At 38.9% G+C, this 27614-nt stretch overlaps 1 protein-coding gene across 6 annotated transcripts; it reads left to right on the top strand.

Moving 5' to 3' along the window:
- Window positions 1–768: 768 nt before the first annotated feature.
- On the top strand, window positions 769–27587 carry LOC110494917 (uncharacterized). Of its 6 annotated transcripts, XM_090194919.1 has the most exons (5): window positions 769–1167; window positions 1632–1640; window positions 6892–6979; window positions 11586–12164; window positions 26565–27392. In XM_090194919.1, exons 1-5 carry the CDS (start codon window positions 895–897, stop codon window positions 27275–27277), a joined length of 1662 nt encoding a protein of 553 aa, XP_090051045.1. In that variant the 5' UTR covers window positions 769–894; the 3' UTR covers window positions 27278–27392. The 6 variants fall into 6 exon arrangements, with proteins under 6 accessions (XP_090051045.1, XP_090051047.1, XP_090051048.1 ...); XM_090194921.1 differs by lacking the exons at window positions 769–1167; window positions 1632–1640 and having other exon boundaries at window positions 5717–6979; XM_090194922.1 differs by lacking the exons at window positions 769–1167; window positions 1632–1640 and having other exon boundaries at window positions 5717–6979; window positions 11586–12219; window positions 26524–27392.
- The last annotated feature ends 27 nt before the right edge of the window (window positions 27588–27614 follow it).

Below are 27614 nucleotides of genomic sequence, written 5' to 3'. Positions count from 1 at the left end.
CTGGGTGGGACTTTCCTATTGGTTAAGGAAGTATCACATGATTCCATCCAGGTCATTAACTGGGTGGGGCTTTCCTATTGGTTAAGGAGGTATCACATGATTCCATCCAGGTCATTAACTGGGTGGGACTTTCCTATTGGTTAAGGAGGTATCACATGATTCCATCCAGGTCATTAACTGGGTGGGACTTTCCTATTGGTTAAGGAGGTATCACATGATTCCATCCAGGTCATTAACTGGGTGGGGCTTTCCTATTGGTTAAGGAGGTATCACTTGATTCCATCCAGGTCATCAACTGGGTGGGACTTTCCTATTGGTTAAGGAGGTATCACATGATTCCATCCAGGTCATTAACTGGGTGGGACTTCCTATGGCAGGGTTCCCCCACACGGCAGCCTGCGGCCGAATTTGGCCTGGTTTTATTTGGCCCCCAAAGATTTCTGAGCAACAAAAACAAAAGAGGATGTTTTTTTTGTGTGAGGGGGGGCATGAAAGACTGTAAAAACACCAGCTCCAAGTGATTTTAATTCAAGAAATCTGTTCCCAAGTATTCCCAAGCATAATAGAGAGACACGCGATCGAATAAAAATATAAGCAAGGAGGTCCATTTGCCGTCTACAAATTATTTGTATTTCTGTTCCGGCCCCCCGACATTCCGCTCAAGAAAAATAAAATTCGTCATGCGGCTGAATCTAGTTGATGATCCCTGTCCTATGGGGTTGAGGAAGGATGGCATGATTCCATCCGGGTCATCGGGAGGAATCGGCCAATTAAAATGATACTTGCGAGAAAACGTTCCATAACTGCAGGTTAAAGTTAAATCACCAACCTCGACTTTAATAACTGTTCCAACACCACCCCTCTAGGTGGCAGTATGGTGGCACATCACCGACCATGAGCTCACGAAATTACTCGCCCCCTGCTAAAGAAGCGGTCGTTAGCTGGACGGAGAAAGAAGCTCTGGGGCTGAACATTGTCGTAAAAGAAGAAGAAGAGGAGTATATTACAATAAAAGGAGAGCAGGACGTTTTCAGAATGAAAAAGGAGGAAGAGGAGGCTTTCACATTGAAAGAAGAAGAGGATGATATAGTGAAAGAAGAGAGAGAACCTTTTGGAGTGAAAGAAGAAGAGGATGATATAGTGAAAGAAGAGAGAGAACCTTTTGGAGTGAAAGAAGAAGAGGATGATATAGTGAAAGAAGAGAGAGAACCTTTTGGAGTGAAAGAAGAAGATGATATAGTGAAAGAAGAGAGAGAACCTTTTGGAGTGAAAGAAGAAGAGGATGATATAGTGAAAGAAGAGAGAGAACCTTTTGGAGTGAAAGAAGGAAGAGGATGATATAGTGAAAGAAGAGAGAGAACCTTTTGAAGTGAAAGAAGAAGAGGATGATATAGTGAAAGAAGAGAGAGAACCTTTTGGAGTGAAAGAAGAAGAGGATGATATAGTGAAAGAAGAGAGAGAACCTTTTGGAGTGAAAGAAGAAGAGGATGATATAGTGAAAGAAGAGAGAGAACATTTTGGAGTGAAAGAAGAAGAGGATGATATAGTGAAAGAAGAGAGAGAACCTTTTGGAGTGAAAGAAGAAGAGGATGATATAGTGAAAGAAGAGAGAGAACCTTTTGGAGTGAAAGAAGGAAGAGGTAGAATCTTTCAGAATTAAAAAGGAGGACGAGGAGCTTGTCATGTTGAAAGAAGAGGATATTATAATTAAAAAAGTGGAAGAACCTTTTGGGGTGAAAGAGGAAGAGGAGGCTATTTCAATAAAAGAAAAGGAGGAAGATGTTTTGGGAGTGAAAGAGGATGAGGAGGAAGGAATGGAGGAGGAGACTGAAGATCTGATTATTACCAGTGAGTACTGTCTTAAAACCAGGGGCACAAACTATGCAGTTGTTGAACTAATGTGTGGTTTTAAAGGGGCATTCTACTGAAGTTCTACATTTGAATATGTTGTTCAGTACTGTAGGAATTGTTAAAGGGTCAATCTGCCATTGGTTCATATATTTTAGGGACTTTTCAATTAGATGTATTGAATTCTCCATGTTGTCTATATTAAAGTTCCCCTCATCTAGTATAACAGGCTTTTAAAATTCAATATTGAAGCATATGTTCTACTTAAAATATCAAAGGGAGTTTACTACTCATTTTGATGTTCTCGTTCACACAGGAGAGAGACATGACTATGGTGGATCCTCTACTGTAGGAATTGTTAAAGGGGAAACCTGTGATTAGTACATGCAGTTTTTTTAAAACTTTTAAATGAACGATATATAGCCATTGATTCTTGGAGAATATACAGTGCCTTCAGAAAATACACACCCCCTTGACTTTTCCCCACATTTTGTTGTGTTACAGCCTGAATTAGAACATTGATTCGTGTGAGATTTTGTGTCACTGGCCGACACACAATACCCCACACAATACCCCACACAATACCCCACACAATACCCCACACAACACCCCACACAATACCCCACACAATACCCCATAATTGTCAAAGTGAAATTTCATATTTTTATTTTTTTTACAAATTAAAAGCTTACATGTCCTGAGTCAATAAGTATTCAACCCCTTTGTTATTGGCGAGCCAAAATAAGTTCAGGAGTAAAAAATGTCCTTAATAAGTCACATAAGTTTAATAGGATCACTCTGTGTGCAATAATGGGGCGGCAGGGTAGCCTAGTGGTTAGAGTGTAGGGACGGCAGGGTAGCCTAGTGGTTAGAGTGTAGGGACGGCAGGGTAGCCTAGTGGTTAGAGTGGAGGGGCGGCAGGGTAGCCTAGTGGTTAGAGTGTAGGGACGGCAGGGTAGCCTAGTGGTTAGAGTGGAGGGGCGGCAGGGTAGCCTAGTGGTTAGAGTGTAGGGACGGCAGGGTAGCCTAGTGGTTAGAGTGTAGAGGCGGCAGGGTAGCCTAGTGGTTAGAGTGTAGGGGCGGCTGGTTAGCCTAGTGGTTAGAGCGTAGGGACGGCAGGGTAGCCTAGTGGTTAGAGTGTAGGGACGGCAGGGTAGCCTAGTGGTTAGAGCGTTGGACTAGTAACCGAAGGGTTGCAAATTCAAATCCCCGAGCTGACAAGGTACAAATCTGTCGTTCTGCCCCTGAATGACAGCCTAGGAACAGTGGGTTAACTGCCTGTTCAGGGGCCGAATGACAAGCAAAGCTCTTAACCCGGAAGGTTGCAAGTACCCCCGAGCTGACAAGGTACATCTGTCGTTCTGCCCCTGAACAGGCAGTTAACCCACTGTTCCTAGGACGTCATTGAAAATAAGAATTTGTTCTTAACTGACTTGCCTAGTTAAGTAAAGGTGTTTATCATGCTTTTTGAATGACGACTTACTCTCTGTACCTAGGGCTGTGCGATATATCAAATTCAAAATCTTTTTATTTATTTTTTATGAGCGTTGTTTTTTGTCCGCTTGTTTTTCATGTTGCCTTTTTTGGTCTCGTCTCCTTCGCTCCTTCTGTGCCCGTGTCCCATTTACACCAGAGGTTAGTGTATAATGGTGGTATACTGAAACTTCTGTACTGTTTCCACACAAAAAAGTGTGCCCAGCCTTTCATTCTAATATTAATATATCATGTTGTTGACCTTCACCAGATGCCTTTCATTCTAATAGTAATATATCATGTTGTTGACCTTCACCAGATGCCCAGCCTTTCATTCTAATAGTAATATATCATGTTGTTGACCTTCACCAGATGCCTTTCATTCTAATAGTAATATATCATGTTGTTGACCTTCACCAGATGCCCAGCCTTTCATTCTAATAGTAATATATCATGTTGTTGACCTTCACCAGATGCCCAGCCTTTCATTCTAATAGTAATATATCATGTTGTTGACCTTCACCAGATGCCTTTCATTCTAATAGTAATATATCATGTTGTTGACCTTCACCAGATGCCCAACCTTTCATTCTAATAGTAATATATCATGTTGTTGACCTTAACCAGATGCCCAGCCTTTCATTCTAATGGTAATATATCATGTTGTTGACCTTCACCAGATGCCCAGCCTTTCATTCTAATAGTAATATATCATGTTGTTGACCTTCACCAGATGCCTTTCATTCTAATATTAATATATCATGTTGTTGACCTTCACCAGATGCCTTTCATTCTAATAGTAATATATCATGTTGTTGACCTTCACCAGATGCCTTTCATTCGAATAGTAATATATCATGTTGTTGACCTTCACCAGATGCCCAGCCTTTCATTCTAATAGTAATATATCATGTTGTTGACCTTCACCAGATGCTCAGCCTTTCATTCTAATAGTAATATATCATGTTGTTGACCTTCACCAGATGTCCAGCCTTTCATTCTAATAGTAATGTATCATGTTGTTGACCTTCACCAGATGCCCAGCCTTTCATTCTAATAGTAATATATCATGTTGTTGACCTTCACCAGATGCCTTTCATTCTAATAGTAATATATCATGTTGTTGACCTTCACCAGATGCCCAGCCTTTCATTCTAATAGTAATATATCATGTTGTTGACCTTCACCAGATGTCCAGCCTTTCATTCTAATAGTAATATATCATGTTGTTGACCTTCACCAGATGCCCAGCCTTTCATTCTAATAGTAATATATCATGTTGTTGACCTTCACCAGATGCCTTTCATTCTAATAGTAATATATCATGTTGTTGACCTTCACCAGATGCCTTTCATTCTAATAGTAATATATCATGTTGTTGACCTTCACCAGATGCCCAGCCTTTCATTCTAATAGTAATATATCATGTTGTTGACCTTCACCAGATGCCCAGCCTTTCATTCTAATAGTAATATATCATGTTGTTGACCTTCACCAGATGCCCAGCCTTTGACAGGAAAACAACAGTTGGGAAAAGGCTTCTATTTAAATGGGGTTCCATTTCAAGTTGTTGACACAAAGACGTATGAATGCCACCAAGAGGAAAGACAGACAAACAAAAGCCAAAGAGAAATATGAGGCTGAAATTAACAAGAAGACTGTAATTGCAAAGACAGATCACTGTAATTTATACCATACATATTTACAACACTAATTTCACTTGAATTATGTTGAATTACTAACTAACAATGGAATGTTCCTCAACAAAATGGAATAAGATGGGACTTTAAAATGGGTTTATCTTGTTACAGCGCCAACATCTGGCCAATCAATGTAATTTTGTAAATGCCAGATCTCAATGGCAAGAGGCATCATTCACCCATGTTTCGTCAAAATCAGGCCAGTGCTGTCTGAGATATCGCACGTGACTAAGGTACGAACTAACTAACATACAGTACTAACGGAATAAGACTGTTCCACAATTCATCAAAGGCAACAATTAAGAGCAGCTTGGCAGGGTGAAGAGCTTTGCTTGACGTTCTGCCCCTGTTCCTAGGCCGTCATTGAAAATAAGAATTTGTTCTTAACTGACTAGCCTAGTTAAATAAAGGTAAAATAAAAAATAAATAAAATGTACTGATTGGTTTCATACAACCGCTCTCAATTCCCCCCTATGGGGTCAAATTCACGCCATGTGTATTGAATTCAAAATGAAATAAGTTGTGAAAATGAAAAATAAAGTTGTGAATGTAAACATATTTAAAAATTCAGAAAAAAAAGAATGTAAAAAGACATCAAAAGCAAAACACAAAAACTTGTAAGCAAATAATTAATTAAATCGACTTCAATGACGGCAGTCTCAGACTGAAGTCTGTAGCGAACGACAGAACAGTGGAATAATTCAGTATGAGCCGACAGGAAAGTTTAGCGACAGAGTGGCCTAAGAGAAAGTGACATATGTTTTTGTTTGGTGCGGCGATAGAGAGCTGCATGAACTAGGGCTTAAATGCTCATGCGGATGTGCTGTAAAATAAAATCGAATTGTATTGTCCACATACACATAATTAGCAGATATTATTGCGGGTGTAGCGATATGCTGGTGTTCCTAGATCCAACAGCGCAGTAGTATCTAACGATTCACAACAATAAACACACATCTAAAAGTAAAATAATGGAATTAAGAAATATATAAACATTAGGATGAGCAATGCAGAGTGAATATAGTAGAATACAGTATATACATATGAAGTGAGTACAACAGTATGTAAACATTATTAAAGTGACTAGTTTCCCTTTTTTTTAAGTGCCCAGTGATTCCATGTCTATGTACATACGCCGGCAGCCTCTAAGGTGCAGGGTTGAGTAACCGAGCGGTAACCAGTTGTAAACAGTCTGATGGCCTTGAGATAGAAGCTGTTTTTCAGTCTCTTGGTCCAAGCTTTCTAGATGTCTCGTCATTGGTAATCCGGCCTACTACTGTTGTGTCTTATAGTATTTAAATTCTCTCTTTACAAAATCTGCACTCATCCATCAACACACGCGTCTCTGTATGTTTACATAAAATATTACACTTCAATGAAACAAATCTTTGCCGCCCCAAAATAAAATAAATACTACCGCGTTACCCCCTCCAGTCAGCAGATGGCGATATGCAGATTTCAGGCGATACCGCTTGTGTGACGTCTATTGTAGTGGACGGGATACTTCATAAACAGTCAAACATTTGGTCGGCCACCTGCGTAGCCAACATTGCCGAAAACATTAGTCACTGTGTTTTAAACATACTTCTGCCGTGTCTATTTGTTGGTCCATTTAATGTAAGGTTAATATTTACGTTGTTTGTCAGGTAGCTGGCTTGCTAAGTTAGCTTTGCACTAGGCTAATCGCTAATGCTAAGTAGCTAGCGAGCTAACGTCCCCGATCATGAGTTCACTTAGCTACTCCACTCCTGCTGAAGAAGAGGGGGTCTGCTGGACGGAGAAAGAAGAAGAGGCTGTCACAGTTAAACAAGAAGTAGAGGATGAGGCTGTTACAGTGAAAGAAGAAGATAAAGAAGTTACTGTGACAGAGAAAGAAGTTTTCGGAGTGAAGATGGTGGGGAAGATTACTGGCACGTTGGAAGAGGAGGAAGAGGAGACGGGAGGTCTGAGTAACACCAGTAAGTAGTGTCTTAAATATGGGGGCACAAACTCTTCAGTCCTTGAAGATTGCTAGGTCACATGCTTGAAGACGAGGTATTGAAAATGTAAAGTTACTAATATTTATATATAAACGTGTAAGTGCTTTTTGGGGAAACCATAGGGTGAACAATCCTATGGGAAAACCTACCCTGTGAACGATCCTATGGGAAAACCTACCCTGTGAACGATCCTATTGGTTTTAGGTTTCTCGGTCACATTGTGAACGAGCTTTTGAAATTAAGTGATTTGTTAAAAGTATATATATTTTAATAGAGTGTTCAACAACAATGCCTTTCAATCCCGAAATGACAAAATAGCTAAAACTTTTGAAAACCTTTATTGATGTGGTAAACACTTAGAGACCCATTACCTTACCAACATGGAGGCATGAATGGGCTTTAGTGATGTAGTCAACACTTAGAGAACCATTACCTTACCAACATGGAGGCATGAGTGGGCTTTAGTGATGTAGTCAACACTTAGAGAACCATTACCTTACCAACATGGAGACATGAATGGGCTTTAATGATGTGGTAAACTCTTAGAGACCATTACCTTACCAACATGGAGACATTACCTTTTTCTTCGCAACCTTTGTATCAGAGTCTATAGACAAAGCCCGTGGGCTTGTTCCTTGATCAAGCGGGCCCTGGATAGGGTCTCGAATGAGAGCGGGATAATTTTTTATTTTAACGTCCTTGCTATGGGTGTTAATTCCTGCAGACCTGGTGTCTGGTAATTCCCCGTCTAGTCCTTGTGACTTATCTTTTACCCTTTTCTCACATGTTTCTCGCTTTAGTTCTTCACGTAGTAGAACGTCTGGAGAACATTGGTCTACGTTTTGATCATCCTTCAACCCTTTGTTACCCTTGTGCTCTGACTCTTTGTGTGGGTTGGGTGCAGGAACGTAGCAAACAGGTCGATTGTAGCGGTAGTCGTTTTGATGGCGACGTACTTTACAGTCGACCGCGTTGATTATTGGATTTGTGGTGGAAACCCTTGTTGTGCGCCATCTCTCAGCGCTCCAATACCTGATAATCCTCTAACTGGAGTGAGTGCTCCTGGTCAAACTTCAAAACCGAGTGGTCAGGGCTCTTAGCGTTTGCGAGCTTTTGATGCCTCAAAAGCTGTGCTTGCAAGCTCTCTGAGTTTTAAGATGGGCAAGCCAACGTGGGCTGCAGGGCCCAAGTAGGTAATGAAGGTGGGTACATATTCGACAGAAACATTTGTTTAAATGGTAACAGGTCTTCCATGCCTGTTTCAGTGAGTAGACCAAAGGAAGCTGAACGAAGCCTATGATAGTAAGCTTGTGGGTGTTCGTTCCGAGCTTGTTTGACCGTGTTCGCCAGTGAGCTATCGTGTTTGCGAGTCGCAGAACCACTGAATTCAAATTTCAAAGCTGTGGCAAGTTTAGCATAGTCATTTAGCACGTGTTGCTGTTGTAGGCGAATTAACCTTGTCGACGTTCTCTTCAACAGGTAAACCCTGTCAGAACCCGTAGCGTTTGGGTAGCTACCCAACGCTTCCTCTATGTCAGCTAGGAACGTCTCAGTATCGTTTGGCTGACCTGGAACGGGGTCAAAGGTGGGGAAATTCTTGATGAGTTTGTCAAGGTATTCCGCATCAAGCGGGTGGAGAGGGTTGGCTTCATCCTGTGGGGAAAGTGGAGCCAAAAGGCCAAGAGGAGAAGCAGAGCTTTGGCTTTGTTGGCCAAGAGGCGCCATATTACTCAGTGCCGAATGGCCAAGAGGAGAAGACTGAGGGACACATGATGGAGGCAAAGTCTGAAACCTATCGTCTTCACTCCTTTGAGTACCGGGCTCCGGTTGCTTGGATGGATAGTCACACATGTAGAGCGTGACCATTCTGGACTTCCTCCAGATGGTACCTAAGGGTGGTATTCTGCTGCATTGCAGAGTCCACTTGAGCACTTAGAGTACTCATTTTGGACACGTGAGTGTCGCATTTGCTCCTTTCGTTATCAAACGTATCCGTCATGGTTGGCCGATAGAGGTCTTGAGTACGGAGCGAGAGATTCAGTGATGAGATTTCCTCCACTTGCTTAGAAATCAATATTTCCATCTTCATCACCTGAGTTCTCTCATCATTCATATTTCCATCTTCATCACCTGAGTTCTCTCATCATTCATATTTCCATCTTCATCACCTGAGTTCTCTCATCATTCATTTGGTCAGCGACTTCAATGAGTTCTGCTGATTTGTCATCCAACTTTGTCCTTGTGTTCATTAACTGATGGTCTTTGGCCTGCAGCGTTTTGAGTAGAACCGTGTTACTCTGAGTAACGTTCAACTAAACTGCCTGCATGTTATCAAGTTGCGCGCTCCTGTTTGTAGATAACTCAAACAGATTTATTGAGTTTGAAGTGGACAACATCGTATTTAGTTTTGGCTAAATCCAGTTGTTCCTGGAGACAACGATTTTGTTGAAGAGTTTCTGCTCGTTCATCGTCATAAGTATTTGCGATTACTTTTAATTGTTCTGATTTCAAACGCAGTTCCTCGGCTAGCAGAACGTTTTCAGTTCCTGCTTTTGTCAATAGTTGCTCAGTTCTCTCCACCTGTGCCCTCGTGTTAGCCACGTCTGGCACGTGCTTCAGCTGTTTACTGTGGTATTGGACCGATGCCAACCTTTGATGGCGATACATAAGTGCTAAAGTGGAGAGAACCGTCACAAAGCCTGTGTTTGATGGTTGATTTTTGGAGATTGTTCGCAATTTCGGCTGTTTTTTCACTAATGGCATAATTAGGGTTGGTATCGCTGCTGAGGTCAGAGATCAATCCTTTTATGGGTGGAGGTTCACTAATTAGCGGAGGAGTGGTGACCACCTTTGATAGCTTGCACATTATTAGAACAATTGTGAGGAAAAATTTTCCTAATTTTTTCAAAGTTTGGGTTTGGAATTCATTGGAAGCTGCAAAGACAAGTTTAATCTAATTATAGATGTTGACAAACCATCAGTACCGGACCAGTAATGTGAAAGTTGGACGTGAATTAATTTGCAAAAGCAAATAGAATTAATTAATCAATGCCAATGATTAATCCTACCTGGGTATTAAACTTGAATTAACCTGAGAGGTTGCTTCATCCAGGTTTAATATGAGAAGTTTAAAAGTGTCTCATTTGATTGGAAGAACATTAAGGTATGTTCAACAATTTAACTTATTAAATTGACTGAGACGATAATCCATGCAATCTCCATTGATTTGGGTATCATAAGTGTAAACAGTAGATCTAATGTTGGGAACATTCAACACTGGTACACTTCTCCCTAAGGCCGAAGCCACATGGGATTCCCGCTGAGGCAGGGCTTCTGTCAGTACTGGATTACTGAATGGTTTTACAAAAAATCACATTTTACTGATTGATCAATTTAATGATAAACCAGACCTGTATAGGCTATTTGGGAATTAACCTTTAATTAACCTGAGAAGTTGTTTCATCTAGGTTAGTTTGGAAAAAGTTTACAATGTCTTATTTAGAAAACTCATCAATTTGGATATTATTTAAAAAGATCCATTTGAGGATGTAAATCTGGCAATTTCACTTATTAGTTCAATTGAACAAGACATTGATATCCGTCTGGATATCATAAGTAATGACTTGAGTGTGACCTGAAAAAAAATATTATAGGAAAGTACTGGCACACACTTCAGCCGTCACTGATATTAGTTAACTATACACAGAATGAATCATACCTTGATTACAAATGATGTCATAAAGGAAAACGTCCCTGGCGGACGGAGCAGATATGACAGCTGGTTATACAAAGAACGGGGGTTGGGTTTGAGTGAAAGAGCGGGAAGACAGAGACAAAGGGAGAAGCTGTGCTATCGTAAATACAATATCCTATGCCTTCTAAATTACCACCCATTTGGAAAAGAAAAATGCGATTAAATATTAACTCTGAGCTGCGCTTCCATAGGTTGGTGGTAGATGGATGGCCGTGTTGCCCAACAGAGTCCTTTGTCCTTTTGAAGAGTGTCTCTGGTGGTGAACGGGAAACGTTGTAGTGTCGTCGTTAGGTGGTAGACGGGATACTCTGTCTGTCCTTTCCAAGCCCATGTTTTTAGCTGCTGTTGCTAACTCAACGTCTAGGATGTCTCACTTCTGTAGTGAATAAGAGTTCAAAGTTCATACCATTCACAACCAAAGCTCACGCTGAGGTTGGCTTAGTTCTGTAGTTGACATGTTAGTCCTTTTTAATGTATGGACCGTCGTCCTCACATCCATAATCTAAATATCAAATCAATTCTACTAGACTAGAAAAGGAGGATAATGGACCCGAACAAAACCCAATTATGCTGAAATACAAATAAATACCTGTAATACCTAATAATGTTTGTCCAGTCGCTGTTTGATAGGGACACAGTATAAACAATTCAACAGATCATGATTTGCCTGGGATGTTATTAATGCGTCGGGTCAAAAGAAAATAACAACTGAACCCCGGTGCACAGACACAGCCCATTAAACCACACAGGAAGATAGTTTTATCACATGGAGGTTTCATATCAGGGCTCTGTTTTAGGATTGAACTAAATCGTTTGTTTGTCTTTTAGCAGGAGAGCGACCAGACTCTCACTCTGGCAGCGAGAGTGGCAGCGAGAGTCCTTCAGGGGAACCAGACCCAGAGACGTCCAAATCGGCGAGACGACACCACTGCTCCCAGTGTGGAAAGAGTTTTATCCGATCACAACAACTGAAATCACACAAGAGAACACACACAGGAGAAAAGCCTTACCAGTGCTCCCAGTGTGGGAAGAGTTTTATCCGATCACAACACCTGAAATCACACAAGCGAACACACACAGGAGAAAAGCCTTACAAGTGTTCCCAGTGTGGGAAGTGTTTTACTCGGTTAGATTACCTGAAAAGTCATAAGCAAATACACTCTGGAGAGAAGTCTTACTCCTGTTCCCATTGTGGAAAAAGTATTAGGTGGTTAGGGACTCTGAAATCGCATGAGCGAATACACACACAAAAAAAACTCCAATGTTCCTTGTGTGGAAAGCGGTTTACCCAGTTAGAAGCCCTGATTGTGCATGACAGGACACACACAGGCGGGGATAAGACCTACCACTGCTCCCAGTGTGGAAAGAGATTTAACTGGTTAAGGCAGCTGAATAAGCATGAAAGAATACATACAGAGGAGGAGAAGACATACCACTGCTCTCATTGTGGAAAGACATTTTCCCAGTTAGAGGACCTGAAATCACATGAGAAAATAGAGAGGCTGTGTTCTGACTTGAGTTTTTGACTGATCATTTGTGTTTTTGTTTAATCTTTATGAAATCCATTTGTGTATATGAAAGCAGAATAAGGTTCCTGCTGTTTCATTTAGAGACCTGATCGTGTCTATCAGGTGTCTGTTGGGTTTTGATGATGAGCTTCGTTTGATTTGATACAAGTATAAAGCCTCTGTTGTTCATCATGCTTTTCATATTGCATAATGTGCATAAATATATAAGTAATTTGCCTTTCACAAGCCTCTGTATTTATTATTGATCCCCACTACTCTTCCTGGAGTCCTGCAAAATGAAGGCAGTTCTACATTTTTTTTAAACATTACAAAACAGTCATAACAGATTTCACAACATATTAAGTGTGTTCCCTCAGGCCTCTACTCCACTACCACATATCTACAACATATTGTGTTCCCTCAGGCCTCTACTCTACTACCACATATCTACAACATATTAAGTGTGTGCCCTCAGGCCTCTACTACCACATATCTACAACATATAAACTGTGTGCCCTCAGGCCCCTACTCTACTACCACATATCTACAACATATTAAGTGTGTTCCCTCAGGCCCCTACTCTACTACCACATATCTACAACATATTAAGTGTGTTCCCTCAGGCCTCTACTCTACTGCCACATATCTACAACATATTAAGTGTGTCCTCAGGCCTCTACTCTACTACCACATATCTACAACACTAAATCCATGTGTACGTGTGTGTATAGACCCCCGACTTTCCAACCTGAAGACATCGTGATTTGACCTTGTTTTTTTCCAGAGTTCCCAGTTGTCTTGAGAGTTCCGTCAAAGCAAAAACTAAGCAATGAGGTCATAGGAATTGTCCGTAGCACTCCGAGACAGGATCGTGTTGAGGCACAGATCTGGGGAAGGATACTAAAAAATGTCTGCAGCATTGAACACAGTTGGATCCATCATTCTTAAATTTAAGACATTTGGAACCACCAAGACTCCTAGACCTGGCCGCCCGGCCGAACTGAGGAGAAGGACCTTGGTCAGGGAGGTGACCAAGAGGTGACCAAGAACTCCTGGCAGAGCTCCAGAGTTCCTCTGTGGAGATGGGAGAACCTTCCAGAAGGACAACCATCTCTGCAGCACTCCACCAATCAGGCCTTTATGGTAGAGTGGCCAGACGGAAGCCACTCCTCAGTAAAAAGGCACATGACAGCCAGCTTGGAGTTTGCCAAAAGGCACCTAAAGGACTTTCAGATCATGAAAAACAAGATTCTCTGGTCTGATGAAACCAAGATTTAACTCTTTGGCCTGAATGCCAAGTGTCTCATCTGAAGGAAACCTGGCACCATCCCTACAGTGAAGCATGGTGGTGGCAGCATCATGTTGTGGGGATGTTTTTCAGTGGCAGGGACTGGGAGACTTGTCAGGCTTGAGGAAAAGATCATTGGAGAAAAGTACAGAGATTTTTTGATGAAAACCTGCTCCAGAGCACACAGGACCTCAGACTGGGGCGAAGGTTCACCTTCCATCAGGACAATGACCTTAAGCACACACCCAAGACAACACAGGAGTGGTTTCGGGACAAGTCTCTGAATGTCATTGAGTGGCCCATCCAGAGCCCGGACTTGAACTCGATGAACATCTCTGGAGAGGGGGGAGTGCCCCTGTGACATCAATTTTGGACCCCCTTGTGGCCCCCCCTAAATGTGGAGTATGAAATCATTTTTACATAACTAATTTTTGCTATCGTTCTTTATTTACATCCCTTATTAGATAGAAAATGCGAATAAATTGTTGAATGTTTATGAATATTGGTCTTTTGCCTGCAATGCAGTGAAGAAAACGATATGACAACAAAGTCTAATGTAACTGGCCTCTAACAGTACAACTGGCCCCAGTCGTAGTACGTAGTACACCTGCACCACGCCGAAAGAGCAGCAGAAGCTGCCGAACAATCATCAACAGTACAACAAGGCGCACTCTATTGTTTCAGACGGCTAACCCATCTCCATGCTCCGTCCAAACGCTACGCCACGCCCACATACACTCGTTTGTTCTCCGCAATGAATCTGGATCAGAGTCCCTCCATGACGACTTCGAGAACAGAAACACGTTTTAACTGTTCTGATTGGTCCCCGAGTGGAGGTTTGAAATATGTTGCTACTCTGATTGGTTGGAGATGAGCCAATCGCTGATTACTTTGTTTTGTAAAACACCCCTCATTTAGACGTCACCACAATCAATTTAAATGATGGCAGTCTCAGACTGAAGTCTGTAGCGAACGATAGAACAGTGGAATAATTCAGTTTGAGTCGTCAAGCCACTCTGTCGCTAATCTTTCCTAAGAGAAAGTTACACATTTTTTGTTTGGTGCGGCGATAGAGGCTGCAAGAATTTGGGCTTAAATGCTCATGCGGATGGATGTGCTATAAAATCAAATCTAATTGTATTGGCCACATACACATATTTAGCAGATATTATTGCGGGTGTAGCGATATGCTGGTGTTCCTAGAACCAACAGCGCAGTAATATCTAATGATTCACAACAATACACACACATCTAAAAGTAAAATAATTGAATTAAAAAATACATAAATATTAGGATGAGCAATGTCAGAGTGGCATTGATGTAACGGATGTGAAATAGCTAGCTAGTTAGCGGTGTTCGCGCTAAATAGCGTTTCAATCGGTGATGTCACTTGCTCTGAGACTTGGAGTAGTTATTCCCCCTTGCTCTTCAAGGGCCGCGGCTTTTGTGGAGCGATGGGTAACGATGCTTCGTGGGTGACTGTTGTTGATGTGTGCAGAGGGTCCCTGGTTCGGGCGAGGGCACGGTCTAAAATTATTCTGTTACATATACATATGAAGTGAGTACAACAGTATTTAAACATTATTCAAGTGACTGGTTTCCCCTTTTTTTAAGTGCCCAGTGATTCCATGTCTATGTTCACAGGGCAGCAGCCTCTAAGGTGCAGGGATGAGTAAACCGGGTGGTAGCCGGCTAGTGACAGTGACTAAGTTCAGGGCTGGCTAGTGATGGCTATTTATCAGTCTGAAGGCCTTGAGATAGAAGCTGTTTAACAGTCTCTCTGTCCCAGCTTTGATGCACCTGTACTGACCTCGCCATCTGGATGATAGCGGGGTGAACAGGCCGTGGCCCGGGTCGTTGATGTCCTTGATGATCTTTTTGGCCTTTGTGACATCGGGTGCTTTAGGTGTCCTGGAGAGTTGCGCTTTCTTCACCACACTGTCTGGACCATTTCAGATTGTCAGTGACGCCGAGGACCTTGAGGCTTTTCACCTTCCTCGCTGCGGTCCCGTCGACGTGGATAGAGGCTCTGTGCCGTCTCCTGAAGTCCACCATCAGCTCTTTTGATTTGTTGACGTCGAGGGAGAGATTATTTTCCCCGGCACCACTCCGCCACGACCCTCACCTCATCCCCGTAGGCCGGGGAGGTGGGGGGGCAATTTCAGTCCTCGGGTGTCTTATTGGTGTCACAGTTTTACCCCCATCCCCAGCTAACACACCTGACTCCAATAATCACCTAATCATGATCTTCAGTTCAGAATGCAGTTTGATTAATCAGCTGTGTTTGCTAGGGATGGAGAAAAAGTGTGACATCAATCAGGCCCCTGAGGATTGGGGGGTCCCCACCCCTGCTGTAGATGTCTCGTCATTGTTGGTAATCAGGCCTACTACTGTTGTGTAGTATAGTATTTAAATTCTCTTATTTAAAAAAAAATCTGCACTAATCCACCAACACACGCGTCTCTTTGTACGTTTACATAAAATATTACACTTAGATTATTAAACAAACGTTTGGCCCCCAAAATAAAATAAATACAACCGCGTTACCCACTCCAGTCAGCAGATGGCGATGTGCATATTTCAGGCGATACCGCTTGTGTGACGTCTATTGTAGTGGACGGGACACTTCCTCGACAGTAAAACAACAGTAGGTCGGCCACCTCCGTAGCCGAAAACATCAAATGTTTTTAGGCTGTTTTGATGTACATCAGTCACTGTGTTTTAAACATATTTCTGTTTTGTTTACTTGTTGGTCCATTTACTGTACTATTTACGTTGTTTGTCAGGTAGCTGGCTTGCTTTGCACTAGGCTAATCGCTAATGCTAAGTAGCTAGCGAGCTAACATCCCCGAACATGAGTTCACTAAGCTACTCCACTCCTGCTGATGAAGAAGAGGTCTGCTGGACGGAGAATGAAGAAGAGGCTGTCACAGTTAAACAAGAAGTAGAGGATGAGGCTGTTTCAGTTAAACAAGAAGTAGAGGACGAGGCTGTTACAGTGAAAGAAGAAGAGAAAGAAGTTACTGTGACAGAAGAGAAAGAAGCTTTCGAAGTAAAAGAGGAGGAGGAAGGAGTTTTCAGAGTGAAAGAGGAGGGGGAGATTACTGTCACGTTGAAAGAGGAGGAGGAAGGAGAGGAAGAGGGGCAGATTACTTTCACGTTGAAAGAAGATAAGGAAGGAGAGGAAGAGGGGCAGATTACTTATACGTTGGAAGAGGAGGAAGAAGAGGGGCAGATTACTTTCACGTTGAAAGAGGAGGAAGAGGAGGGGCAGATTACTTTCACGTTGAAAGAGGAGGAAGAGGAGGGGCAGATTACTTTCACGTTGAAAGAGGAGGAAGGAGAGGAAGAGGAGACGGGAGATCTAAGTAAAACCAGTAAGTAGTGTCTTAAAAACGGTGGCACAAACTCTTCAGTCCTTGAAGATTGCTAGGTCACATGTTTGAAGACGAGGTATTGAAATTTAAAAGTTTCAAATATTTATTTAAAAATGAGTAAGTGCTTTATTGGAAAACCATAGGGTGAACAATCCTATGGGAAAACCTACCCTGTGAACGATCCTATGGGAAAACCTACCCTGTGAACGATCCTATGGTAAAACCTACCCTGTGAACGATCCTATGGTAAAACCTACCCTGTGAAGGATCCGAGGTTGGTTTTAGGTTTCTCGGTCACATTGTGAACGAGCTATTGAAATTAAGTGATTTGTTAAACATTTTATTATATAAATAAAAATAATGTGCAACACTGGACCATTGAAATTAGGTTTCTAAATCAAGTGGTGAAAGAGGTGATTCTCATGAAAAGTGTCATATTTCTCATAACCGTAACACTTGTTCAAGTTGCTGTAAAAACTCCAGTATTTGTTTTTACAAAGTTTTATTCCCCCATGATGCATCATCTAGTGGAGTATTCATTAGATGAGCACAAGATATTTAAAATGTTTCACTTATATGTGTTCAGAATGAGGGTCTTATTCTCACACCCTCCCCCTTTATGACACTTGACCTTGTCAATACTGAAATTACAAAAAAGCTAAAATTTGAGAAAAATTTAAGAGACCCATTACCTTACCAACATGGAGACATGAATGGGCTTTAGTGATGTGGTCAACACTTAGAGAACCATTACCTTACCAACATGGAGACATGAATGGGCTTTAGTGATGTGGTCAACACTTAGAGAACCATTACCTTACCAACATGGAGACATGAATGGGCTTTAGTGATGTGGTCAACACTTAGAGACCCATTACCTTACCAACATGGAGACATGAATGGGCTTTAGTGATGTGGTCAACACTTAGAGAACCATTACCTTACCAACATGGAGATGTTGGGCTTTAGTGATGTGGTCAACACTTAGAGAACCATTACCTTACCAACAGTGAGATGTTGGGCTTTAATGATGTGGTCAACACTTAGAGAACCATTACCTTACCAACATGGAGGTATGAATGTGCTTTAGTGATGTGGTCAACACTTAGAGAACCATTACCTTACCAACATGAATGGGCTTTAGTGATGTGGTCAATAGTTAGAGAACCATTACCTTACCAACATGGAGATGTTGGGCTTTAGTGATGTGGTCAACACGTAGAGAACCATTACCTTACCAACATGGAGGTATGAATGTGCTTTAGTGATGTGGTCAACACTTAGAGAACCATTACCTTACCAACATGGAGACATGAATGGGCTTTAGTGATGTGATTAACACTTAGAGAACCATTACCTTACCAACATGGAGATGTTGGGCTTTAGTGATGTGTTCAACACTTAGAGAGCCATTACCGTACCAACATGGAGGCATGAATGGGCTTTAGTGATGTGGTCAACACTTAGAGACCCATTACCTTACCAACATGAATGGGCTTTAGTGATGTGGTCAATAGTTTGCTGACTCTGTCAGTCTTCTATTTCTTCCAGATGAAGCTGAGGACCTCTCATTACCAAAACACACATTTCTCATTACCGCATCATTTTTAGGCTCGTTTCGGTAATGAGAACCTTCATTTTGGTAATGAGAATAAGTTAATTCTAATGTATTGTCAGTGGGTGTGCTGTGCTGGTAACTTTCATTATTTACTAGGACCACCTATTGTATAGGTGAAAGCAGTAGGGGTTAAGTAGGGCTTGTCATTAAACATGGGTGTATAAACCCCATTTAATTAACATAAAGCCACAATCGGGAGTTTGTGTTATAGCAAAGAGCAACCCCACCACTTAAAGAAGGATATCCCCTATTTTCACATGAGCACCTGTTATAACACCTGTAGTGTTATTAGATATTCCAGTTGTTATAACACCTACCTATAGTGTTGTTAGATATCCTACCTGTTATAACACCTACCTATAGTGTTGTTAGATATCCTACCTGTTATAACACCTACCTATAGTGTTATTAGATATCCTACCTGTTATAACACCTACCTATAGTGTTGTTAGATATCCTACCTGTTATAACACCTGTAGTGTTATTAGATATTCCAGTTGTTATTACACCTCCTATAGTGTTATTAGATATCCTACCTGTTATAACACCTACCTATAGTGTTGTTAGATATCCTACCTGTTATAACACCTACCTGTAGTGTTGTTAGATATCCTACCTGTTATTACACCTACCTATAGTGTTGTTAGATATCCTACCTGTTATAACACCTACCTATAGTGTTGTTAGATATCCCACCTATTATAACACCTACCTATAGTGTTGTTAGGTATCCTACCTGTTATAACACCTACCTATAGTGTTGTTAGATATCCTACCTGTTATAACACCTACCTGTAGTGTTGTTAGATATCCTACCTGTTATAACACCTACCTATAGTGTTGTTAGATTTGCCACCTATTATAACACCTACCTATAGTGTTGTTAGATATCCTACCAGTAATAACACCTACCTATAGTGTTGTTAGGTATCCTACCTGTTATAACACCTACCTATAGTGTTGTTAGATATCCTACCTGTTATAACACCTGTAGTGTTATTAGATATCCTACCTGTTATAACACCTACCTACCAGTCTGATGATGTATTGGGATACTGAATCTCTGATAGAGATCAGTACAGTCTGATGATGTGTTGGGTTACTGAATCTCTGATAGAGATCAGTACAGTCTGATGATGTATTGGGGTACTGAATCTCTGTTAGAGATCAGTACATTCTGATGATGTATTGGGGTACTGAATCTCTGATAGAGATCATTACAGTCTGATGATGTGTTGGGTTACTGAATCTCTGATAGAGACCAGTACAGTCTGATGATGTATTGGGTTACTGAATCTCTGATAGAGATCATTACAGTCTGATGATGTGTTGGGTTACTGAATCTCTGATAGAGACCAGTACAGTCTGATGATGTATTGGGTTACTGAATCTCTGATAGAGATCAGTACAGTCTGATGATGTATTGGGGTTACTGAATCTATAATGAGCCTATAGCTGATCAGTGGGCAACAGCCGGCCTCCTACCAGGCAAAATAAAACAGACTAAATATTTTTTTATTCTTTTGCACTTTGTCGCAAATATCTTAATGCCCAATTGTTTGAAAAAATTATACTTCAACAATATTGAAGGACTGTATGCCAACACTACTACTCAGACACCAAAAAAAGTCACAGATTGGCCCATAGGTGGCACTGTAAGAAGCATTCAAAGTAGAAGGTTCAGCCCGCCACCCTGTTTGACGTACAACCTAGTACCTTGGTACAAGTGTTTCTCATCATAGTGAACATATTTGTCTCATGAACCTATGACTTCCTCCATATCTTCTCATGAACCAAAACATCTGATCGACGCCAAACTCAAAGTCCATTAACCATTAACTCAAATCATGTCTGTCTCTCGTACGTTTGAGTAAAGATAAACAACAAATAAACAATATCTCAAAAGGTTAAATAAAATGCCATCTTTGTTAAAAATAAAAAATAATTGTCTTCAATGAAACTGTAATAACTCCACTTCTCTTCTCTCTTTTAACTTGAAAACCTGAAGTGTTTTGAATTGTTACACGTCCACAAGGGAGGATGTATAATACTGCTGCTGTCTCTTTCAGCCTGGACCTATAGTACTATAATATACTATACTATAATATATAATACTATACCATAATACTATAATACTAATATGTAATACTATACTATAATACTATACTATAATTGTTACACGTCCACAAGGGAGGATGTATAATACTGCTGCTGTACTTTAATACTATAATACTATACTTTAATACTATAATGTATAATACTATACTATAGTACTATAATATGTAATACTATACTATAATACTATACTATAATTGTTACATGTCCACAAGGGAGGATGTATAATACTTCCATGCTGCTGTACTTTAATACTATAATGTATAATACTATACTTTAATACTACAATATATAATACTATACTATAGTACTATAATATACTATACTATAATACTATACTTTAATACTATACTATATAATACTATACTTTAATACTATACTATAATACTATACTATAATACTATACTTTAATACTACAATATATAATACTATACTATAGTACTATAATATACTATACTATAATACTATACTTTAATACTATACTATATAATACTATACTTTAATACTATACTATAATACTATACTTTAATACTACAATATATAATACTATACTATAATACTATAATATATAATACTATACTATAATACTATACTTTAATACTACAATATATAATACTATACTATAGTACTATAATATACTATACTATAATACTATACTTTAATACTATACTATATAATACTATACTATAATACTATACTATGGTGCTATAATATATAATACTATACTATAATACTATACTATAGTACTATAATATACTATACTATAATACTATACTTTAATACTATGCTATATAATACTCTACTATAATACTATACTTTAGTACTATAATACTATACTATAGTACTATAATATACTATACTATAATACTATACTTTAATACTATAATGTATAATACTATACTATAGTACTATAATATGTAATACTATACTATAATACTATACTATAATTGTTACATGTCCACAAGGGAGGATGTATAATACTTCCATGCTGCTGTACTTTAATACTATAATGTATAATACTATACTATAATACTATAATATATAATACTATACTATAATACTATACTTTAATGCTACAATATATAATACTATACTATAGTACTATAATATACTATACTATAATACTATACTTTAATACTATAATGTATAATACTATACTATAGTACTATAATATACTATACTATAATACTATACTTTAATACTATACTATATAATACTATACTATAATACTATACTATGGTGCTATAATATATAATACTATACTATAGTACTATAATATACTACACTATAATACTATACTTTAATACTATACTATATAATACTATACTATAGTACTATAATATACTATACTATAATACTATACTTTAATACTATACTATATAATACTATACTATAATACTATAATATATAATACTATACTATAATACTATACTTTAATACTACAATATATAATACTATACTATAGTACTATAATATACTATACTATAATACTATACTTTAATACTATACTATATAATACTATACTATAGTACTATACTATGGTGCTATAATATATAATACTATACTATAATACTATACTATAGTACTATAATATACTATACTATAATACTATACTTTAATACTATACTATGTAATACTCTACTATAATACTATACTTTAGTACTATAATACACTATACTATGATACTATACTTTAATACTATACTATATAATACTATACTATAATACGATACTATAGTACTATAATATACTATACTATAATACTATACTTTAATACTATAAAATATAATACTATACTATAATACTATACTATAGTACTATAATATACTATACTATAATACTATACTATAATACTATACTGTAGTACTATAATATACTGTACTATAATACTATACTTCAATACTATACTATATACTACTATACTATAGTACGATAATATACTATACTATAATACTATACTTTAATACTATACTATATAATACTATACTATAGTACTATACTATGGTGCTATAATATATAATACTATACTATAATACTATACTATAGTACTATAATATACTATACTATAATACTATACTTTAATACTATACTATGTAATACTCTACTATAATACTATACTTTAGTACTATAATACACTATACTATGATACTATACTTTAATACTATACTATATAATACTATACTATAATACGATACTATAGTACTATAATATACTATACTATAATACTATACTTTAATACTATAAAATATAATACTATACTATAATACTATACTATAGTACTATAATATACTATACTATAATACTATACTATAATACTATACTGTAGTACTATAATATACTGTACTATAATACTATACTTCAATACTATACTATATACTACTATACTATAGTACGATAATATACTATACTATAATACTATACTTTAATACTATACTATATAATACTATACTATAATGTTATACTATAGTACTATAATATACTATACTATAATACTATACTTTAATACTATACTATAATACTGTACTGTAATACTTTACTATAGTACTATAATATATGTATAATACTTCCATGCTGCTGTCTCTTTCAGCCTGGACCTATAGTACCATAATATATAATACTATACTATAATACTATACTATAATACTTTACTATAGTACTATAATATATGTATAATACTTCCATGCTGCTGTACTTTAATACTATACTATAGTACTATAATATATAATACTATACTATAATACTTTACTATAGTACTATAATATATGTATAATACTTCCATGCTGCTGTACTTTAATACTATACTATAGTACTATAATATATACTACTCTACTATAATACTTTACTATAGTACTATAATATATGTATAATACTTACATGCTGCTGTCTCTTTCAGCCTGGACCTATAGTACTATAATATATAATACTATAATACTATACTATAATACTATAATATAATACTTTACTATAGTACTATAATATATGTATAATACTTCCATGCTGCTGTCTCTTTCAGCCTGGACCTATAGTGCTATAATATATACTATAATACTATACTATAATACTATAATATGTTGTGTCTTTGGCTATGCCGGATTAAGTGATATGGCATGCTATTCTATAAAATCCTTTCTCTGTAATTAATATTACCTGATTGAGCTAATCATGTAAATGTAATTAACTAGAGTGTCGGGCACCACAAAATAATATTTATAGAGCAGTTATCTTCCGAATAATCTCTTAAAGACCTAGTAATATTTTACATCAATAGCAGTCATTATCAATCGTCACCTTATTTATGTCTCATCTGAAAGTTGTAAATTCTTGGTTATCTTCACGAACCCTGGCTAACAAGTTGAATCAGCAATACAAAATTGGGTTAATTATTTATTTACTAAATACCTAACTAATCACACAGAATTACATATACACAGAATGAATCATACCTTGATTACAAATGATGTCATAAAGGAAAACGTCCCTGGCGGACGGAGCAGATATGACAGCTGGTTACACAAAGAACGGGGGTTGGGTTTGAGTGAAAGAGCGGGAAGACTGAAGAACAAAGGGAGAAGCTATGCTATCATAAATACAATATCCTATGCCTTCTAAATTACCGCCCATTTGGAAAAGGAAAATGCAATAAATATTAACTCTGAGCTGCGCTTCCATAGGTTGGTGGTAGATGGATGGCCGTGTTGCCCAACAGAATCCTTTGTCCTTTGAAGAGTGTCTCTGGTGGTGAACGGGAAACGTTGTAGTGTTGTCGTTGGGTGGTAGACGGGATACTCTGTCTGTCCTTTCATAGCCCATGTTTTTAACTGCTGTTGCTAACTCAACGTCTAGGATGTTAGAAGCTAAAATCACATTTCATCCCCTCCCAAATAATTTAATATTCAAACATTTAAATTGCACAACAATTCCATGTGAATCTGATAACTATAATGTGTAGGCTTTCCACTGTTTTTCACTGCACTGCATCGCAGTTACTACAGACCCAGGTTCGATCCCAGGCTGTTTCTCAGCCGGCCGCGACAGGGTTACCCATGAGGCGGCTCACAATTGGCCCAGCGTCTTCCGGGTTAGATGAGGGTTTGGCCAGCCGGGATGTTCTTGTCCCATCGCACTCTAGCGACTTCTTGTGGCGGGCAGGGCTCAATGCACACTGATGCTGTCGCCAGTTGTATGGTGTTTCCTCTGACACTTTGGTGCTGCTGGCTTTCGGGTTAAGCGAGCAGTGTGTCAAGACGCAGTGTGGTTTGGCAGGGTCATGTTTTCGGAGGATGCATGACTCTCGAGCTTTGCCTCTCCTGAGTCCGTACGGGAGTTGCAGCGATTGGACAAGACTGTAACTACCAAATGAAAATCACTAAATACAGGAGAACCTGGGGGTAAAAAAAACTATAAATACAATTTCCTTTCAAGTGGCCCGAGCCATGAAAAACAGACCATTATGCCTTCTTCATCAAACCTTACAGTTGGCACTATGCTTTGGTGCAGGTAGTGTTCTCCTGGCATCTGCCAAACCCAGATTTTTCCATTGGACTGTCAGATGGTGAAGGGTGATTCATCTCTCCAGAGATTTTCATCCCTCCAGTGATTGCATTTCCACTGCTCCAGAATCCAATGGTGGCGAGCTTTACACCACTCCAGTCGACACTTGGCATTGCGCATGTTGATTTTAGGCTTGTGTGCAGCTGCTCGGCCATGGAAACCCATTTCATGAAGCTTCTGACTAACAGTTATTGTGCTGATGTTGCTTTCAGAGGCAGTTTGTAACTCGGTAGTGAGGACAGACTATTTTTACACGCTACGTGCTTCAGCACTCGGCGGTCTCGTTCTGTGAGCTTGTGTGGCCTACCACTTTGCGGCACAATCTTGTTGCTCCTAGACGTTTCCACTTCACAATAACAGCACTTACAGTTGACCCAGGTAGCTCTAGCAGGACAGAAATTTGACGAACTGACTTGTTGGAAAGGTGGCATCCTATGACAGTTGAAAGTCACTGAGCTCTTCAGTAAGGCCATTCTACTGCCATTGTTTGTCTATGGAGATTGCATGGCCGTGTGCTCGATTTTATACACCTGCCAGCAACGGGTGTGTCTGACATAGCTGAATCCACTAATATGAGTGTGTGTCCACATACATATTGTGTATATTTATTATTATGATGGACAAAAGTGTTTTAAAAAAATATATTGTTAATATTCTGAAAACCTGACCTCAAATGTTCTGACCTCAGATTAATGAGGGATCTAGTCTGGATTAAACCTCATAGGAAGTAGGATTACATAAATCTCGTCTGGATTAAACCTAATAGGAATAAGGAACTAAAAGTAAAGAAAGAAGTTAACTTTATGTTTGGGGCAAATCCAACACATCACTGAGTACCACTCTTCATATTTTCAAGCACGGTGGTGTTATTGGTATGCTTGTCACCTGCAAGGACTAGGGATAAAAATAAACTGACTAGCGCTAAGTACAGGCAAAATGCTGGAGGAAAATTGGGGGACAAATTCACCTTTCAGCACGACAATAACCCAATACACAAGGCCAGATATACAGTGCATTCACAAAGTATTCAGACCCCTTGACTTTTTCAAAATGTTGTTTTATGTTACTGCTTTATTCTAAAATTGATTCAATTGTTTTTTTACTTGATCTTAACCGCTAGGCTACCTACTGCCCATTAAACTACATAGTAAGGTTTCATTCAGGCCTCTGTTTAGTATTTAACTAAATACTTTGTCTTTAGCAGGAGAGCGACCAGACTCTCACTCTGACAGCGGGGAGAGTCATTCAGGGGAACCAGACCCAGAGACGTCCAAACCAGCGAGACGACACCACTGCTCCCAGTGTGGAAAAAGTTTTAACCGATCACAACACCTGAAATTACATGAGAGAACACACACAGGAGAAAAGCCTTACCACTGTTCCCAGTGTGGAAAGAGTTTTAGTCAGTTAGGGAGCCTGAAAGGTCATAAGAGAACACACACAGGAGAAAAGCCTTACCACTGTTCCCAGTGTGGAAAGAGTTTTAGTCAGTTAGGGAGTCTGAAAAGTCATAAGCGAATACACTCTGGAGAGAAGCCTTACCACTGCTCCAAATGTGGAAAGGCATTTACATGGTTAGTGGGCCTGAAAATGCACGAGAGGACGCACACAGGAGAGAGGCCTTACCACTGTTCCCACTGTGGAAAGAGTTTTAGGTTGTTAGGGATTCTGAAACTGCATGAGAAAGCACACACACGAGAGAAGTCTTACCCCTGTTCCCATTGTGGAAAGAGTTTTAGGTGGTTAGGGTCCCTGAAAACACATGAGCGAGTACACACACAAAAAAAGGAAAAGCTCTACCAATGTTCACTGTGTGGAATGAGTTTTACCCAGTTAGAAGCCTTGAATAGGCATGACAGGACACACACACGAGAGGATAAGCCCTACCACTGCTCCCAGTGTGGAAAGAGATTTAACTGGTTAAGGCAGCTGAATAAGCATGAGAGAATACATACACAGGAGGAGAAGACATACCACTGCTCTCATTGTGCAAAGACATTTCCCCAGTTAGAGGACCTGAAATCACATGAGAGAATAGAGAGGCTGTGTTCTGACTTGAGTTTTTGACTGATCATCTGTGTTTTTGTCTAATCCTCATGAAATCAAAATAATTTTGCTTTTGTTGTTGTTTCATTTAGAGACATGATCATGTCTAATATCAGATTAAATATTTTAAAATGTCTATTGAGTTTTGATGAGCTTTGTTTGATTGATTTGATACAAGTATAAACCCTCTGTTGTTCATCATATGCTTTTCATATTGCAAAAATGTACATATATATATATAAGTAAGTAGCTGTCACGTAGAGTAGAGCCAGACGGCCAAACTGGAAAACCTAAACCTCAATCAAAATAAAAAGATGGCGGAGAAGCAAAAGGTCTTCTGGGTATTATTATTTACTTC

Source organism: Oncorhynchus mykiss, chromosome 13 (assembly GCF_057628025.1).
Source record: "Oncorhynchus mykiss isolate SJ-2025 chromosome 13, ASM5762802v1, whole genome shotgun sequence".
NCBI lineage: Eukaryota > Metazoa > Chordata > Actinopteri > Salmoniformes > Salmonidae > Oncorhynchus > Oncorhynchus mykiss.
The sequence above is the reverse complement of the archived record's forward strand: the minus strand, read 5'-3'. Positions and strand labels throughout refer to the sequence as shown.